General features: G+C 35.2%; 1 protein-coding gene across 4 annotated transcripts in view; it reads right to left on the bottom strand.

The window, feature by feature from the left end:
- The window catches only part of TRIQK (triple QxxK/R motif containing), a 53,937-nt gene that overhangs the window by 26,274 nt on the left and 6,479 nt on the right, over positions 1-21,184 (bottom strand). For 3 of the 4 annotated variants that reach the window (XM_039328521.1, XM_039328519.1, XM_039328520.1), the window contains one exon: positions 8,181-8,259. In XM_039328521.1, the coding sequence (XP_039184455.1) occupies positions 8,181-8,241 (61 nt within the window). In that variant the 5' untranslated portion in view covers positions 8,242-8,259. Of the gene's footprint in view, positions 1-8,180; positions 8,260-12,173; positions 12,193-21,184 lie in introns of those variants that run through there. The other variant, XM_039328522.1, reaches the window with a different exon arrangement.

Genomic DNA, 21,184 nt, shown 5'->3' with positions numbered 1-21,184 from the left:
GCCAACAGATAGATAGGAAGCTGACTATAGTGCACTGAATATGTTCAGGATGTGAAAAGAGAAAAATTCAATGAGACAAAGTTCATGTTCATTTGAAACGATAAGCATAATAAAGAAAACAACATTAATGGATTTGCTTGCTGTGGTTTCAGAAATACCCAGCAAAAGCTCTGATTTAGTTCAGTGGGAAACAGAAGTTGAAATTAACAAACAAGAATCACCTTTGAGGCTTTTTCAGTGAAATACTAATTAATCCAAACAAATTATTGGGAAGATTTGTTTTCTCCACCAGATTGAGCACTATATTATGTCTTTTTCCATTTGATTTCTATTCCTTTCATAGTATGAAAGTATAGTTTTTTGGTGTTAAAGCCTGGTTTTTAGTATAAGGATGCCACTATATGGTGCATGGTACCAAGAAGTGCAACCGCCCCTAAACAGAACCAAAATAGATTTTTATTAATAAAATCATTAGACCTAGTAGAACAAATCCAAACAATCCATCCAAGAAGGGAGATTATTACATCCAGTGCTTTTTTTGTAAAAAAAAAAAAAAAAAAAAGGTGCTGGAACTCACACACGTCATACAACCCGCCTTGCCTACCCTACAAGGTTCCATCCAAAAAAGGTCCCGGAACTCCTAAGATGTAACTTTTCATCCAGGAACTTCTTAACCAGAAACTTACAAGTGGGACTCTCAAAGATGTTCCTAGGAAACCATCTCCCTCAACACAGAGAGTCCCATTCCCCAACAAAACAAAAAACATGACCAAAACTACAGAAGTCTAGCACCTGGACAAAATCAGTTCTCCAGCTATGTTTATACATGAGTTTAAAATCCTGACTATTACATACAGTCATAATGGGAGCTTCTTGTTTGCTTATGCAGGTCCATGCAAGCAAACAAACCAGCTGAAAGAACACAGTCTGATGTTTAAAATTGGGAATATAGTTTATTTTTGAGCTGTGGTGGTGCAGCTTTAGAATACAATATTGCAGACTAACTCATTGCTCACTCCAGGAGCTTGATTCTGAATGGCTCAAGGTTGACTCATCCTTCCATCCTTCCGAGGTCGGTAAAATGAGGACCCAGATTGACTTTGTAAACTGCTTAGACAGGGCTGTAAAGCACTGTGAAGTGGTATATAAATCTAAGTGCTACTGCTATCATGATTTAAACTAGGGTTTATTATTGGATTTGCAATTCTCCCTCATTGTGATGATACTCCATGAACTGACAACTTTGTTTTTGGGCTAAAATCACAAGGCCATATTTAATCAGCTATCATGACGCTATGAAGATATTCCTCACTTTCATTTTCATAGCACGACAATTGCTGAAAATTTCAACTATTGAAGCTTTCATTTCTGCTATGTGAGGAACTCACCTTGCACAAAACTTCCAACATTAGTAGAACATTTCTGTGAAATGCTAAGCTTGACAACAATTTTCTTTTGAAAGATCCACCAATGGACCTTAATCAGTTCAACCTTTTTCACATGAAACTTGTCAGTTGTGTCACGAGTCAACCATGTTGTCCTGGATCACCTAAACAAGCTCTTTCCAATTCATCATCTTCTTCTGGCCCAGTAATACACTTACAACAACATAATCAATACTATAAACAATTTGCATTCGGCAGTGAATTTCAAATGGTGAGACTCTTTCGGCAATCAAAAATCAATCATGGTAGGTTACATAAACCATACCAATGAGTACTTATTGCAAGCTTCCATTTCAGAAACAACAGCAACACAACTTTTTCTTACAGCAATTGTTCACTAACTGAAATAAAAGAAAAGATGCTAAGGAACATGTCAGAGCTTCTAGCATGTCAGTACTGCCATCTGTTGATGATTTATAATATGGGAGATATTACTTCACATTCAGCCCTCATACACAGAATTTCCATAGATGGAAAATAATTAAATGTAACTATAAGATCAATATATTATATTGTAAAAAATATTTCCCTCACAGCCCAATATTAAATAAATAAACCTCATAATTTTATTTGTTTAATAATTTTTTTATTTTGCACAATTGCAAAACTTTCCAGGCTCGAAAACCAATGAATCCTCTGTGTGTGTGTCACAAGGTTTTAAAATAAAGAATAATGGGGAGAGAGAATTACACAAAATGGAATTTACATGTGGAAATGCCAATCTCCTTATCTGAAGGCAATAGAAAGTTCTTGTAATTTCACAGATGAGAATGGAATTGTTGCTAGGTTTCTTTCATGTAGTCCATTGATATTCTTATAATAAAAAAGCTATTTGTGGATTGGAAGCAAAAGATTTAGTCACAATATGAAGCTAAACTTATCACACCCTTATTATAACTTCCTAGCAACAATTCACTATTATTCTTTTATAAAAACCTTTTGTTAGACACAGACAGTCCTTTCCCCAATGCATCCTCCATTCCTTGCTTTCCACCCTTCCTCTCTCTTTTATATTCTCATGCAGAAAACACTGGTTATTATCTCTAATCTAGGAACTCCATCTGCATCAAACAGTAATATTTTGTATCAGAAGATTCTAAATTCAATTTCTGATATTACCAAAAATAACTAGAAAAACTCTTCTGGAAGCCTGGAGATTTCTGTCAGTGTTGAAAATAATGCATTAGGTGAATCAAGGATCTGACTCAATAAGAACATCTTTTAGTTTTTCATCAAATAATGTATTCAACTGGATAGCCTTTTTTACAACAGGTACTTTGAGATAATATAATAATTGTTTTAGTAATAGATTTTAAATTCTTCTTTCATGATGAACAGTCTTATTGATGGGGATATTTATCTTTATTATTAGTGCAGTTTCATCAACCATTGCATTGACAAATGAACAAGAGGATGTGTTTTTGTTTTATAACTCAAACTATATATTATTGTTCATAACTGTACTGAAGATACAGCTGTGACACTGAGGTAATTGACATGTTAAAAATACAGTATTGTTACAAAGTGATGCTTGGAAACAAGCCCACTTCTGCTATATCATTTTGATAGATACAGCAGTTCAAGGAATGCTTGGCAAAATTTAATCATGACTATACAGTCTATCAGCACGTATTTCTTATTTAATTCAGCAAAATAAAAATATTAATCATTATGTTGCCAATTCTTTTGAACTACACCATTGGTCATGATGAATATAGCATCCATTCTCCTTAAAATACACTAGAATAATACATGTATCAGAATACTGTGGCTCTTGTTTCATCAGCAGTGACTGTTTCATAAAAACATATCTTGTTTCTTTTCCTGACCTTTGACCACCGGAAACAGAAAAAGGTAGATGAAAAATAAAGAAGTATCCAAAATTCCCATTTTTTTCAGATTTTCTCCTGATTCTCCGTGTCTCTGTATTCTGTTTGCATAGAGCACTGCATTCAAAGATAGGGAGAAAGAGGATTCTTGTAACTCCATGCCAGTTATTCCATATACTGAAAATACTGTAACCCTGCACAAGGTCATGCTCTTAAACTGTTTTAGGCGAATTCAAACAATCCTGTCTATGTAGTCTGCCTATAAATGAAGAATGTGGAGATTTCCATTACAAGTAATTACCTACTTGTAATTCACATGATATTGTGGTGCATATTTGAAAAAGCTGAGCATATCTTTTCATCATCCTTGCAATTGCTGCCCTTTGTTGTCTTAGGGTCTTAAATACTTGTTTGCAGACCTATATCCTTGGAAATAAGCCCAACTGAGTTTGATGTAATTATAAAAGGACTGCAGCACTAAATATTTTTTTAATCAAAATGAGAAAACAAAAACTAACTTTAAAAAGATATTCAAATAAGAGATGTTAACAACGCCATTATTTTTATGTACAGTATAAATATTCTGGTGACAATGTGGATGGCAATTTCATTGTTTTAAACTGGAAATCTAGTCTAAGTTTGGTAACATTATTCAACTGACAGTCATAAGGATGGCACCAGAATATCATAACTATCATAAAAACCATAACACGTAACTAGCAGCCCAATAAATGACATACCTATTTAACTGGGACAACTGTAACAAGAGTTCTAGAGTCTCTAGTCTTTAAATAAAGAGTTAAAAGAAACTGTGATGGTCTGCAAATCAAAGTAGATTATGAGTAGGTTTTGGCTTCTTATGTGCGGCTTTCAAACTCCAGTGTGACTTCTAAAGCAACAATTAATAGACTGATTGACAGATACCTACAAACCTACACATTCAGACTTAAATGAGTCCTAACATGATTTACAACAGGTTCCTCTTAGTTCCTCTAGTTGTCATATAATTCTTATTATTCCTGACCAATGTAACTAGTATGGCCATGCATTTTGAGAATGATGAGAGTTCCAGCAACACATATGTTGAAGAAGAAGGTCTTACAGCATACATTTATCAAATACTATTCTATTCAAAGAGAGAACACCAAGCAAGGATTTAAGGATAACCAAAAATTCTGATCCATTCATCTTGTGACCAGAACTAACGTTGAAGTGAGTAATCTAGCAAAGAACTTGCTGAGAATTTTGCAAAATTCCTTTTTTGCTGTTATATATTTGGAATCCGTGCTTTCGTCTAATTATCATTTGAAGGCACCTTATTTATTTTTTTTTATCAGGAGAGAACTTCCCTAGAATTAGTCAGATACGACTAATATGGCATTTTGGCATTTACTGGAAATTTTTATCTCCTTCTCCAGTACTATTTATAGCTAAGGAAAAATAATGGATAACAGTGGGAGACTTTAGAGAATACAATTCTATGGTAGTAGAAGAAAAAAAAATCAATTTATGATGCAATCATAGATGTGGTAGTCCATCCTGACCAGTTCTTCCAAAGTTCGGTAAAGAATAGTATACATCCCAACATTGTTACAATGCATTCTTGCAATGAAAAATAATATACTTCTAACAGTATGTGTGAAATTAATACAAGAATATGAAAAACAGAAGTGGTTTCTTAAAATATGAGTTACTGGATTTATTTTTTGACAAAGAAAAGTCAATTTGTACAACTAGCCATTATCTAGATCTGAGAATAAAATAATTTTTATTTCACCTATCTTTGCATGGAAAAGAACAAAGGAACATTGGAGACTTAATTCGGTTTTAATGGTAATAAAATACATTTTTAAAAATATGTGTTTATTGCATTACAGCAGACATGTCAAATGTGCGACGTCATGTGACGTCATGCAACGTATCAAGACGGTTTTGCCATTGCTAGCAATGGGGTGGGCACGGCTTCTGGATGACGCATCTAGCCCGTGGGCTGGCAGTTTGATACCCTGCATTACAGCATACAATATGTATTTTATATGCAGTATTTTAACCTATATTTTATGAAAATGACTTCGTATTATAAAGGTGACTTATATATTTAAACATTTGTGTAGATTATTCCATTAATGTTTACTGCATGTGTTCTGAAACTTTTGCTCGCTCTACTATAACAAAACCATCAATTTCCCAAGTAATTAAATCATAGTATTGGTTTATGGCTAAATTGGACATCCATTGAACATTTTTTGATAATGAATTCATTCAGTGATTAATTACAACTTTCTGCCCTAATTAAAGTTCATCAAAAAATTCAATTATTAAAAATTATTAAGTGTTCCAAATTCCTCTATTGTAAAATTCCATTACAAGGGAAGTTTTCTAGAAATCTGCATCAGATACTCACAGCATTAGCATGGTATTATGCAACCCTTTTTCAGTTTATTATATTTTTATTCTCTTATCAATATTATATGACAATTATTTTCTCTTTTTTAGGAAACAGTCCATATTTATTATATGGGCTTAATAGTCAATCCCTGCTTTTAGCAAGCATTAGAGCTATGCAAATGCTTTCAAAAGGTTCATGCAGAAGCTCATACAAACACTTCTCTTTGAAACACTGAAGCAGCCATATGCAAATTGGTAGAACTGCCTCATTAATTGAATGATAGACAAACAGTAACAGATTATGAAGCAACTGTGCAAGTGTGGAAAAAAGATATGGTTGTTTTAATGATCTTAAGAAAGGAGGTTTTTTATGCATGTCTGCTTGTATAGTGCACATCCTTTCTTTCAAAGGATTTGCACAGTTGTGGTAGTTCTCAGAGTTGTCTTTTCCACAGCTGCTCACAGAGGCAATTATCTATATTCAGTTTGTGTCTGCTGCTGAGTTAAGTGTTAGAGTGATGATACATAAACAAATATATACAGTATCTCTCCTCAAAGCCATGACACTAAGTTTAACAGCCTATAGTAAGTTGGAAAGCTTTATCCAAGATTTTTGCTGGTAATTTCATCAGTAAAATATGCTAAGATGTGCCTTGAAGGCGAACTTTGACAGCTTATGATGGTTTTCAAAATTACAATTCAGTTATCAGTCACCCAGAACAGTCTTCTTCAGTGCATATTGTAATTGGCTAGTGAGCATTTCTCCAACTGTCCCGTTGCCTTGAAAGAGTACTGGCCTGAACATTTAGCATCTAGTGTTGCCATCAGGTACTTTATGTCCTTGGACCATGCTCTTCCAGCATTCAAGGACTTAGGGATTAAGACAATTTACTTCTCCAGGGTAAGCAGTGAATATAAACAAAATATTCTAGCCGAAGATAGGAATGAATCCGTTATTTTTCATCATCAAAGCAGATTTCATTTTATACTAATATAGATAAGTATCCCAACATCTCATGTCAATTCATGAAATGTACAGTAGATATGAATGTCTGTTTCCAAGAGAGTAGAGAATGTTTTATTGACTGAATTTTTGTTGCTCTCAGTCTACTTCACCATATGCACAAAGTACAGTTCTGATTTAGGAAAGCTTAATGATAGCAACTATATCAGCCTTTAAGCTAGGGAACAAGAAATTTTACTTTCACTGAATTATAGGTGCAAACTCTTGAATGGACTGCTAAAATCGCTTCCCCCAAATTAGACATGGTCTGATGTGTAAATAGTGGTAAAGGGAACATCTGAACTTGATATGCCTAGGTCAAGTGAGAAATGGTTATGGAGTTCAAATCTATTTTCAATTTCAAAAGGTTAACAACTTATTTAAAGGCAGTAAAAAAGTTGTCAGGTTCACTGAAGTCTGTGATACCTTTTGTATGCAAATATGATAATAAGCAACATGTAATAAATTCAAAGTGGGTTTGGCTATCCATTGCGCAAACATACAAATATGAAAAATCAGTTTTGGTGAAGTTTAAATACATGTTAGTGCAGAAGTCACGATGGCTTTTTGAACATTCATATCAATGTCTAGAGAGTTTCCAGTGAAATCTGACATTAAAAATGGACAACAGAAAACTTCACAGTGGCTTGAAACTTTTTTCCTAGATCTCAATTGTGTTTTCAGTTGAAAAGGTACATCTAGGAGCAAACTAGGAGCACTTTCTCTTATATCTATTATTCACAGCAAACCAAAGATAAATCACACAGCAGCCATGATAACTCTATAGATTCAACCTTGTAGTTGCTGAAGCTCCTGAACATGTAATGTTAGATCAAAAGAAAATGCTGTGCTCTTCTTTTCCTGCACCATTTTATTCGTTTGCTAGAAAATTTAAAAAATGATTTTATAGCCCATACAGAGAAGAGAGTCATAAAATATACTCTGACTTTGACTCTTTGATTGATTAATAAAAATTCATTTTAAATTTTTGTTACTTTTGTTTCTCCTTATTATTTCTTTTCTTTTTCAATTCATACTGGAATTTGGAAGACTGGCTGCACAATGAAATAATCACCCTTTTTTTTTTGCTATCCTCAACAGCTTCCTAACTGCACTTATAGGGGATTAGTTTAATTAATATGTTACATTGAATCAATTGTAATTTATCGCAACTGATCATAAAATTATCCTGAACATATAGTACGTAAATTTCCTGATAATGCATTTTGAGGTGGCTTGTTATTACAATTATTATTAAACATTTAATTTAAATATATATTTGAATTAGATTCTGCAGCCTATATTCATTCAGATATTCATATTTATTTACAATTTTTGTAACCCACCCTGGTATAGGCAATACTGTAGAAACATAAAAACAATTCTGTTTTCCTATGAATTTTTAAAAAAGGAAAAATATTTTAATATTCACTCTGTTTTCATTAAGAAACAGTATTAATGCAAAACTTTACATAAGATGAGATGGGATAAAGATAAAATCCAAGAAAACTTTACCTATTTGTTTTCTGTATTGATCCACAGGTATTTTTGCAGAAGAAGCATCCTTTTTACCCATTTTCCGTCTTTATGAACTCTGTAATAAAAGATTTAAAAATGTTTAAGAAACTCCACGGCCATTTTAAATACAGGTCCTATGCATCAACATATCAAATCAAGCAATACATTATATACATACAGGGAAAATATCATAAATAAGACAGAATTTGGTTATGGAGAAAATAATCCATATAAATGCCTGATTACTATACTTAAAATTACTTTCTTGTTTTGATTCAGATCAACAAAACTTCATACTCTTCTTTTTCTCAATGACCCAAGCAACAAGTGCTAGCTCCTATAATGTTTTACCAGTCACCTGCCAGCAAGCAACTTTCACCCTCCTTAAGAAAAAAAGCATATTTATAAAAGGCCATGACTTATTTTAATTCTCCTTTTCTTGTTAGTGATGGGAGGCAGAAATCTTGTGAAGTTTTAAACAACACAGTATGTGTGTGTGGGGGGGGGGGAATCCTAGCAAATCAAGGAGGAATCAACTTGAACTGTAATATTTAGTGCCATTCACAGCCTATAAACCATAGAATATCAGATGAATGTGTGCATCAACAAGGCATTTCAACATTACTCTAAAAACCACGGGTGTCAAACTCACCGCATCACGTGACATGTCGCGGCGTATCGTGACTTTTTTTGCATTGCTGGAGCTGGGGTGGGCATGTCCTCCGTATGATGCAACCGGCCGGTGGGCCAGCAGTTTGACACCCCTGCTCTAATTGTGTGTTAATTGCAATTTAATATTTGCCACAAAACTTCAGCAATGAAAAAAAATGTTTGAACTCCCAGTAAAATACTTAATGGAACATAATGTCAATGTTATTTAAAAAAAAAGAAGTTTGGTCTAGTAAGATGAAGCACTTAGATGTGTGTGTACTTCAAACTGTCACTGATTTTGTGGCTACCAAGACCTCTAAAACTGCTGTGACTTTTCTTTGTTCTTCAGAGCTGCTCGGTAATCATCATTCCTTTCAACTGCTTTTGATAGTTAGATAGAAAACTCCCAAGAAACCCACAGAGACATGCAGCCACAATGTCTAATAAGACAGCTATTTGCATAAAAGATCAGCCACAATTTAAAATGTCTTGCAATAGATGTGGAAAGGGAATAACAGATCTATATTAGCATGTACAAAACCAAGATTGTTTTCACAATTGAATTCCCAGGGGACCAAAGCTTATCACCTTTCCTGATTAAAAAAAAATCCCGCAAGTTGCTATAAGCCTGTTAACTAAAATATGGATTCATAAGGAAAAGAATGTTGATTATTTATTCATCCTGTTGAGAAACAATTTTGTTGTAATCATCATACCAGCTCATGAAATATTTTACAAAGGAAACTATCTCCTTTTTATACAATTAATCCAGCTTCCATTAAGGAATGGTTGCTGGAATTGGGTATGTCTAGTTTCATGAAGAGAAGGACTAGGGTGACATGATAGCAGTGTTCCAATATCTCAGGGGCTGCCACAAAGAAGAGGGAGTCAAGCTATTCTCCAAAGCACCGGAAGGCAGGACAAGAAGCAACGGATGGAAACTAATCAAGGAGAGAAGCAACCTAGAACTAAGGAGAAACTTCCTGACAGTTAGAACAATTAACCAGTGGAACAACCTACCTCCAGAAGCAGTGAATGCTCCAACACTGGAAGTTTTTAAGAAGAGACTGGACAGCCATTTGTCCGAAATGGTATAGGGTTTCCTGCCTGAGCAGGGAGTTGGACTAGATGACCTCCAAGGTCCCTTCTAACTTTACTACTACTACTACTACTACTACTACTACTACTACTACTATTATTATTATTATTATTATTATTATTACTATTTCAATCCTCTTTCTTCTGTATGAACATGAGAAAATCCTACTGATGGCAAATACAGCAGAAGTAATTTTTTTTCATCAATCAAAATAGACCTGGAAGGCACCTTGGAGGTCTTCTGCCTGCTCAAGCAGAAGACATTATACAATTTGAGACAAGTAGCTGCCCAGTCTCTACTTAAAAACCTCCAGTGATGAAACACCCAGAACTTCTTTTTCTTTGTTCTGGCAGCATAAAGTGGAAATAATGGTGTCATATATAAGGGTTTGGCTTGGGACTGAAATATTGCATCAAAATGCCATCGCAAAGAGAAGTACCACCTCCCTGCCCCTAACCTGGCTTTCTAATTTCTAAGCAGCAGAGTAGAAGAGCCGGAACCCTTTTCATATTGAAACAATGAAACATTTCAGATAGGGCACATTGTCTCCACCTTAACATTTCTAACCACTCATTTCTCATCACAATAACAAACAAAATGAGTCAATTTGTGATCAGGAACATTTTTAATGAAAGTGTTCTGTAGTTTTTCAAAAGAGATGAAATTCAGGGTGGAGGTCCTAAAAAAATAAGCTGGTTTGTCCTCTAAGAGGTGAACTAAATAAGCTTCTAAAAACATTTTAAAAGTTCACATTACCATATTTGACTGGATACCCAGTATTAGGATTTGGTCTTAATCACTTGAAGGATCTCAACTAATAAAGAGTAGTGTACTTACAAAAAGCTCTCCTCCAGCTTATTTTTGTTTCTAGCTCATCAAAAAACATTTTCTGATCCCAAACATCAAGCCTGCTTCAGGTTTATAAAGTTCTGATTTACATCATAAACATATTGTCCCCCAATGTGAAGTTGGCCACAACTCTCCTATCCTTCCACAAGGGACTAAAAACCTTGGGGCCCCAAAGGGGGAACAGCCCAGTGAAGGTAGTTGATTGAATTACAACTTCCCTCCACCCCACCACACAGACACAAAAACTCACCCTGAGGTCTAGATACTGTACATGTATTACTTGTATGAAGCAACACTGAGATATATATTTCTATGCAGAGAGAGAGAGAAAGAGAGAGAGAGAGAAAGGCAGACAGATAGACTAAGCCTGCTGTAATTTTTGAAACAGAACATAACTGTAATTTTGTGGTTAAGTCTAAAGCCTAATTCAAATATTTGAAAACAAAATTGCTAAAATTGACAAAAGCTGGATTTCCCTAAAAGAAGAGTTCACACTGAATTTATATTTATAATTTATAATCTATAAATGCATCAATTCTGTCTCTTAAGAACCAAAGTTATTAAATAATAAAGTATCCAAAGTATTATGTGAAGCTAAAGCAATAAAAACACTAAGAACTTTACCATCAACTTTAAACATGCCAGCAGTAACAAAACTGAATGTAGTAATTGTTCCTCCATATCACAGCCCCATTTTCTGCTGAACCAACACTATTAGAAACATTCCTAGATTCCAAGTATTTATCAATGATATAATTGGAAATATGTTTGATTTTTTAATTGGGCAAGCACTACCTGGTCTCTGTGTGTAACAGTGCAGTAGAGGTTCATTTGACTCTTTCTGTAAATCTGCATTTGAAAGAAACTTTATCATACCAGTATGGAATAAGAAATTCTATTTCTGAATCTACATTTAGAAAAAAAAAATCTTCAGGCATTGTGTACTGACAGACCTTGGTAGAAATTGGCAATGCCTTGTTTATGTGTAAACCAGCGGTTCTCAACCTATGGGTCATGACCCCATTTGGGGTCGATCGACCACTTTTCGGGGGTCGCCAAAGGCGGCGATCTGCCATTTTGTCCCCTCTGGGGGCGGTGCCACGCCTCCGGGGGTGGCATCGCGCATGCGCACCGCACATGGGGGCGGCGCCACGCCTCCGGGGGCAGCGCCGTGCATGCGTGCCACACATGGGGGGCGCCGTGCATGCGCACCGCACACAGGGGGACCACCCCCATGCATGCTGCGCCGCGCATGCGCATAACGTTTGTGTGACGGGGGTCGTCGTCACACAAACGTTGAGAACCGCTGGTGTAAACCATCTGTTTTGTTAAGTTTGCACTGTTCTTAATTTCCTAGAGACTTTTTAACCAACATTTACTAGAAGTCTTACCTGAGTATCACAAGAACTCTATAGTTTTAGAAAATCTTATGCAGTATAAGGCACGAAGTGGCAAGATTGACCTGTTTGATCAGAGATAAGACAACAAGTATTTTTATTAAAGACTAGAAACCTCCTATGAAATTTTTGTTGAAAATAGAAAAAAATGAATGGGTGATTTGTGGATTTGCTGATTAAAAGTGGCTGAACAGGGGAAGAAGGGAATTATGATATAATTTTAATAAGGGAGGAGAAGGAATAAGTTTGTAACTGTTATAAAGATCAGAAGTTTTTTCTTGATCTTTCTTTTTTTCTATTTGTATCTCTTTGCAGACTTTTTGTAGCTATTTTCTTTTCCTTTATTTTTTTCTCTATATTGCTTCACATTTCTTTTATTTCTGTAGTGTAAGTAATGTTATATTACTTGTGTGCTACAAGTAAAATGTGTTAGATACTGTTTCAAGACTTAGAAATCTACCCAATTTTCATCCAGTATTAGCCAGCCATTATGTATGCACATGTACTTTTCTTCGTCAATCAACTCTCAGTGGTAATTATATCCCATCCTTAAATGAAACATGTTTAAATATATCCCTGATGGCACTTTTATTAAGTTGTTTATCTCACACTTCTTACACTAGCTCAAAAAGTCTATATTAAGGACTTAGGTAATACTCCAATTTATTAGTGTAATCAAGGAATAAACTAATGAACTGCTAAAGGTGCAGATCAGCAATAAAATAATTTCCATAATTATATGACCATCCTACTTAAACATAATGCAAAATATATAATAAATCAAATTGGCCAATATTTTACTTTTACAAAGCATATTCCTTCCAGACTGAATATTTTAGACATGTCCCATAGTGAGGAGTCCAAGCAGGGGTTTTTTTTTTGTCATAGAACGCCCAGAACGGAGTTCCGGCACCTTTTGGGGATGGAACCTTGTAGGGTAAGCAAGGCGGGTTGTATGACGTGTGTGAGTTCTGGCATCTTTTTATTTATTTATTTATTTTACAAAAAAAGCACTGGTCCCAAGTATTTAATACTGGACTGTGGCCAGTCATACATTCCCTTAATGCAGAAGTGGACAACTTGAGTTCTACAGTGGAATGAACTAAAGAAGCTTCTTGGATGAGAAGAGAAACATCTTCTGGGAAAAAACATAGAAAGTCCAGTTGCCTTTTGAAAAGCACCTTTGGGACAGTAAAACCTGAGCTGTTGAGATTCCATTGATCCAGTATGTCTTTAAATGTATAGTTCTAATCCCACATAGGCATTCTCTTTCCACAAAAGCCCCATTCCAGTGTTAAATTTGGGGAACACTTCATTTCTTTGCACATTTCATTTTATTCATTTGTTTGTTTATTATTTATTAAATCATTAAACCATCCAATTCTAGGCAGCTCTGAGCTCTGAGTGACAAAATTAAACAAGCAACAATTTCATTAATAAGAACTAAACTATATAAAACTACTAAACAAGGGAATGAATCCATCTTTTCCAATCCTCCTTCAGTTCATCAAAAGGGCCTAGCCATCTATCTTAACCAAAAAAATTGGGGGGAAAGCCTTTTTAAAGAATGCTTGAATGCAGATCAAATGGGAGCCCACACAGGTCTTTGAGGTGGATGCTATTCCAAAGAGGAGGTACAATGAGAAACATAGAGTTTCAGATAATCCCTTTGCCAATGTTGCTGTCTTAATATCTGTAGAAGAAAAGCCTACATATGTACAGAATACCAAAGAGGACTCAGGATGCATATCATCCTGGTTTAAGTGGAAGCTTCTCCACATGTTATTGTACATGTGTACAATTTCTCTTGGAAATGTCAACTGAGACATTAGTAGGGGTAAAATTTAATCAAAATATTCAAGGTGTTCTGGTTTCTGCAGCATCTGAATACAGCTAGTATTTAAGTCACTATTTACAGTGTACTCTTTATATTCAATGAGGTATGAATGATCAATTCTAACATTAGGTCTAACATTAGGATCCTTAAAGATACATAAAAAAACACATTTCCTTCTTTAAGCATTATAAATTAAAAGATGAAGGCTGGTTACCTTTAAAAAACTAACACAGACACATTCTCTTAGGCAATATATTTGAACTCACTGATCATAAAGGACCTATTGGTTTTACATTTTAAGGAAGTTTATTTCCTAATCTCACTATCTCAGAATTCATTCATTACACACACACACACACACACACACACACATGCACACACATACACACAGAGAGAGAGCTACATATATACATATTATAAATCACACATACCATTTTCATTAATTTATGGTTCTATATGCAGTAAATGATTAATAAGAATGATAATATCCAAAGGGACATTTTTTTTTATAAATATTTTACTAATTTTCTAATTTTACAGTCAAATACTTAATAAACATGTTATCTGCATCCATTAGTAATTCAGTGGTCTATATTAACTTCTCCAGTCTAGATCCAATATTACACCATCAAATGTGTCTTCTCTGCTTCTGCTAGTACTTACACTAGGCAAATACAATTCTTATTGTTATTAGTAAATATATAATTGAGTATCAACATCTTTGTTACATTTTTCTGATAATATCAATAACGTCAGTTTAAGATATCTTTTCTAACCAAAAGATTACTTAATTGCATTTGCACTTAATATTCATATATTTAATCAGTATTCTGTTTTCTCTTTTTTAAAAAAAAATAATTTCCCATCAGTGTTCAAAATGACTCTATTGTTTATAATTCCAAAGTAAGTTATAGGCCTCAGGAAATGTTGAAGACCTATGTTATAGAGGAGAAGTGCGTTCTGTGATTTGAATATGGAGTCATAAGCATTTATATTTCTTGGTAAGATTTTTATATATATATTTATATATATTTATATGAATTGCAGGCTTTCTGGGATATTTGTTATGTTTGCAGTATATTGTTAGCCATCTAGAGCAGTGTTTCTCAACCTTGACAATTTTAAGGCATGTGGACTTCAACTCCCAGAATTCCACAGCCAGCAATGTTGGCTGTGGAATTCTGGGAGTTGAAGTCCACATGCCTTAAAATTGTCAAGGTTGAGAAACACTGATCTAGAGCCTGTGGGAATGGGTGGCAAAGTAAATAAGGGAGGCAAAGGGGAGAAGGAGGAAGAGAACACATGCTTAGACTGTGAAAATGGACAAGCTCTTATTCCAACTCCTATAAAAGTTCAAAAGTTTGTTCAGAAAAATGGAGAAAAAATTCCGACTTTACACAATTCAGAAATAGAATAATTGTTGAGCTTTGTCTTTGTCTTTCCTTAGAGATTTTCAAGATGAGGTTGAGCAATCAGCTATGTTTATTAACTTACAGAAATGCACAAAACATATAATTAATTTACAGAACTCATTTGTTCATGGAATTCATTTCCCTGAGATATTACAGTAATCAATAATTTTGATGACTTACAAAAGAGACAAATTCAACAGCAGTAACTCTATTCATGCTTATTAGGAATCTAGATAGATCGGGCCTCCGTGTTTAGAGATAGTGTTCTGATGTTTAGCAGATACTGAGAGCAAACATTATAATACCTTAATGATAAGACACCCTTCCCTGAGCCATCTTGTGTGATCATCTTTGAAAACAGGGTGATAGGCTGATACAACAAGGGAAAATTTAGTGATTCATGGATAGTCTCCAAGTTTCTGGTTTCATTAATTTAAAATATAACAATAAGAAATTGTTGTGGGTACTTAACAGGTGAAAGTGCAAGACACTGTCACCACGTTGTTTTCCTACATAGTGACTATTACAGTCCTTACACATGTTGTAGAGGACTCCTGGTTTTTTTCTTATTGGACTACTTGGTATTTTGGTTTATTTAAGATCTTTTGGAGAGCTATATTTGGTTTGTGTACTATGGTGATGCAAAAGGTGATGCAGACAGACAGAAGACTAGTAGGGCACATACTTGAACACAAATAACAGTCAGATGATCCAATGAAAACTCCATCTCATAATGCATGGACAGACTTAACCACAGCTTCAGCTGAGAAGCTATGAACTTCTAGACCAGTGGTTCTCAATCTGTGGGTCGGTACCCCATTTGGGGTCAAACAACCATTTCACGGGGGTCGCCAAACAAGGCTGTCCGCCATTTTTTCCCCTTTTTCTTTGGCCACGCCCCTGGCACCTGGTGATGTATAAGTGGTTGGGGGTCACCACAACATGGGGAACTGTATTATGGAGTCGCAGCATTAGAAAGGTTGAGAACCACTTTTCTAGACCAAAATAAATCCAAAAATTCTAGGGAATTCCTGCGAGTTGTCATTCAGACAAATTAATAATCATTAGACACATAGAAATAAACTATATTTACACAGCATTCAAAAGAGACAATTAAAAAGGAAACAAAAGTTCAGGACATATCCCTTCCACAACCAACACCTAAATAAGTTGGATCAATACCAGACAATTAATGAAGCAGAATATAATACCATAATCAAGGAACTAGCAAGGAAAAAACACACCTCCACCAACCTTGGCAAGACAAGCTACTGCATATGAACAGGAAACAAACTGACACTCACCAGGACTGATAAAGTTACCATGAGGTTTCTTCGCTTCTTAACTTTTACATATTGTATTTCTGTTTTAGGGCATACCAAACTTGGACTTGCTGTCTCAAATGGCAGGAAGCTAAGCTACTTTCAACAAGTATAGACAATAAGAACTCAGAGAGCCATAAAAGCATTATTTGAAATTACCAGTCACCATCTCTGATATTATATACATAGATATACCCTTCCATCCTCTCAAGTAACAACACTGTCTTCATACAAATGTAAATCATTTTGTAAAGAATGCACAGTTATATTTACTGATCATTTGGTATGATTAATCTATGTGAAGTATTACATAGTCCATGGAGGATGCAGAATATCCTTTAACTGTAAACAAACCAGCTACCGGCAGGAGTTAATCATTCACAAAGGAGACAACAGTTACAGAAATCAGAACTAGAAACTAGGAAGTGTGATCAGGATCTGATAGAAACAATTTTAAGATTCCTTCATCCTCCTTTGCCCCAATATGCTCAGTGGAAAACTTCAGCAAGACCAAGGATTCTCCAGAGCAACAGGAGTGGCAAGGAAAATTACATTACTTAGTCTGATTCCAGCCTCTGTTGAATCCTAGTGTTTTCCATAAATGGAAGGGGTGCCATCTGTTCATAGAATGACCAATCTGGATCACACTATTAGCCATAAATAAGAACATATATTAATGGAAATGAAAATAACTGAATAAACATGTGTGCTTGCATATGTGTGTAATTATACACAGAACTTGCACATCAACAACACAAATATTTTCCACTCACTAAAAATATGTTTCATAAATGTTATTCAGCTGTCCTCTTCTCTTTTGCAATGTAGTATTATAGTTTTCAACATCTGCCACATAAAAAGTGAGTATTCTTCCAAAGACTTGCTATGCCTGCAAATATGCTTAGGAAGGCTTACATCAATAATTACGCTAACATCTGAGGATATAATTGTGCCTGTAAGGGAAGGAGGCTTCTCCTGCTGCCATATTCTGAAATCCTTCCATGAATTTTCAACTTTAATTAAATATGTGAATGATATTCTATGTAGACCATAATGTCACTACTGTATTTCCCAATTCTTGTGTTCAAGGCAGTCAGGGTACTGGGGAATAAGAGTGACAAGAATTGAGCAAATATCAGCATATTGGATAGCGTGACTGTTTTACATTGATTTCCAGCAGATCTAACCCTGTTTGTAAGGGTCTTTTCTCAGGCTGATAAACATTCTGGAAGCAGTTTCCTAAGAAAACACTAGTAAAATAATTAACTACCATGAAACTACCTACCTCCTTGCTAGTTCTGAGAAAAGCCATTAAGAATTTTTTTAAAAAAGTCTCGATCCTTTCGTTTTAGGGGACAATTTGGTTTTAAAAAGGAAATAATTCCATTGTGGGAGTCCCTGTTATTCCATCCCTTTCACTTCATTTATCTTGATAGTAGATAGTAGTCTAGACAAGAAACCAAAACCATGAATCTAACACTACCTTTATTAACACTACCTTTATAAAACTTGCAAGTTTTAAAGCACTTCTCCTGTTTCTCACCCTTGCTTTCCAGAGAGTCCCTTCTGAGATGCTTCCTTTACTCCCCATTCCTTCTACAGCCTGAGACATCTTTTGTCTTACCATAGCCTAGAGCAGTGATGGCGAACCTTTTAGAGACCGAGTGCCCAAACTGCAACCCAAAACCCACTTATGTATCATCAGGTGCCAGGTGGGCAGGGCCCATTGGGTGGGCATGGCCCATTGGGTGGGCGTGGTTTGGTGATAATGGCAGACTGGGTGGGACTAAAAAGTTCAATCAATTTCAACTTTGCAAGATCTTTTTTTCCCGTGAGAAGTTGAAATTGATTGATTGATTGAACCTTTTTTTTTTTTTTTTTTTGCACACGGAGGCGGAGGCCTAAAGCGAAAAGGTTTTATAAAACCCAGCTGAAGGCTTAGGACTGAGGCGACAGTGCACATGCCCACAGAGAGGGCTCTGCATGCCACCTGTGGCACGCGTGCCATAGGTTTGCCACCATGGGCCTAGGGTGCGTCTCCTTCTCTTCCTGTCTCCCAAAGTTATTCTCACAGACCATTACACATTGGAAGAACTTTGTCACCAAAATTTCAAAAACGTTTGCAGCCAGATTTGTTATTTCAAGCATTTAGGATTAAGTTGATAGGTGATGTGGACTTAATGCATTGTCCTCCATGTTCATGAATCCAACCTGATCAGATCAATGCTCTATTCAATTCAGCATCCTGCCAACTATAAAGTTCATTAGCAAAGGCATGGAGGCAACTGTTCTTTGCTAACCCCTTGCTAACGATGCTTGTTAGGAAAGGAAAAAGAGCTCCACCATCACTAACTTTCTTTTGCTGCCTATGAAGTGATCCATTATATAGAATAGTTGACTAGCTTGGATATCCTTAACTTTTGGCTGAAATAATTACAAGATGTCTGAATGTAACTGGCTGGTCTCATAGGCAATACAGTCTAGCATGTTCTGTTCTCTACTTGGATATACGGTCTGCTCTGGCAAAATGTTAGGTGACAACATATCCAGTAGGGTGATCATATTATGTAAACAGCCTGAACACAAATAAAGAAAATAACATGTGGAGTTATTATTAAAAGCTAAACTGACAAAGCCAAGACATCTGTCACTTTTAAGAGATGTGGCATTCTCTATATACGAAAGTAAGAACTTCTACAGGTAATTGGAATTCTTCTACCCTACTGATGAAGAATATCAAAGACCACCTAGATCCAAAGATCATTCAACATTCCAAAGCAGAGTTGTTACAACAATGTTACTACATTTAAGATTATGCAATCTGACTTTTTTGGATCTATCTTCCCTTTACTCTTCTCCTTCTTCCATCCCACTTATGTTCTTCAAGTCTGCTCTGGAGAGTCACCAAACCTTCCAAAGCAGAATAGGAGCAACTCAAAAAGATACAGAGGAAAGTAAAAATTATTTGACCAACAAATACAATTCTATCAGGACATGACTGTTTTTTTAAAAAAATACAGTCTATAGGCCTCCAAAACTGCCAAAATTTAGATATAGATGATAGTATGAACATTTTGTAAGGATTTACAAGAACATGTTATAATCATTCAGAACATTCTTTTAAAAAAATGATGATCCTTGAATTCTAGTTCTTGATGTCTATTTCAAACAGGTTAATCTTTCTACAGTGGTATATTCAGCCATTGTTATGAGAAGGGAGACAGATTTTCTGCCTTTCCATTGGATCTTAATCGAACATGAGAGAGCATTACTTCAACAAAAAATCAGCAAAAAAGGAGCAATTGCTTGGAATTCAAAGATAATTAATTTAATAATTTAATTTCTTTTGCTATCTAATCTTATCTGGATTCAGAAATTAAAAAAGACCTGATCTACTCTATACTCAGAAGGGAAGCTCTAGTATGATAAGCTAGACTCAGAAGTTTTTTTTAAAAAAATCCATAAATAGCAATAGCAAAATATTTTTGTTGCCAAAAAACTCTACATGAGTTGTGCTTGAAAGCACCATAAGCTTGAATTGAATCAGAGTTTGTTTTATTTATGTAGAAAGGGCAAAAGTGTTTCCTTTTGTTGAGCTTTCTACAGTTCAAAAAGTTTAAGCACAGGAGGAAGAGCACATGCCATACTATGGAAGACTGTGCATAGTTTGGGAGAATTCATTCTGATGTGAAGGCTGTATATATGTGCAGTAAAGCTCAGGTGTGGCCATATGTCAGTTCACAGAACACTTTTTCAGTTCACAACTGTTCCATGGCAACTGTCCAACTCAAAGCTGATGGATTCATTGCAGATAACAGACTGGATTGCCAGATGTGCTTTATTTTAGAGGATTATCTTTTATTCCAAAACATCACAATTCTATGGAAAACAACAATTGCCCTTTACTCTAGGCACAACAGCACAAGAGTCTTATTGCTAAAGCTGTTATTTGCCAAACCTGGCTATATACAAACTAGACTGATAAACAGCAACAAAGTATTTTGCTTTGAAATATGAAAGTCAAACAAGCCCATATCCATATAATACATGTTTCATGACAAGAGAAAGGCCCCTTTTGCAAAGTAAAACTGAGATAGAAAAGTAAGAACAGCTTACGCTTTCTCTTTGGTGTTGAAACAGACATTAAAATCCCATAGGAAGGGGAAGTGGTATTTAGAAAGCAAAATAACCACAATACCCAAGCAATTTCTATATTACAAAAATATTGCAAAAGTACTAATATATACCATTGTATAAAGTATTTCCTCACTCTGAACTTTAATATTCAGAGTTTGGGCAACCAACAAAAAATGAAATGGGGAAGCATGAAAGCCGAAGCCCAGAAAGATCAAAATTCTGAATGCCATAATTTAGCTTTAAGAATAGATGCAGCATAACTAGGGGTTTTCAAGGGAAACTTGGGCTTCCTTAGAA

This window comes from Crotalus tigris, unplaced genomic scaffold (assembly GCF_016545835.1).
Source record: "Crotalus tigris isolate CLP2741 ecotype Arizona unplaced genomic scaffold, ASM1654583v1 scf7180000024380.494782, whole genome shotgun sequence".
NCBI lineage: Eukaryota > Metazoa > Chordata > Lepidosauria > Squamata > Viperidae > Crotalus > Crotalus tigris.
The sequence above is the reverse complement of the archived record's forward strand: the minus strand, read 5'-3'. Positions and strand labels throughout refer to the sequence as shown.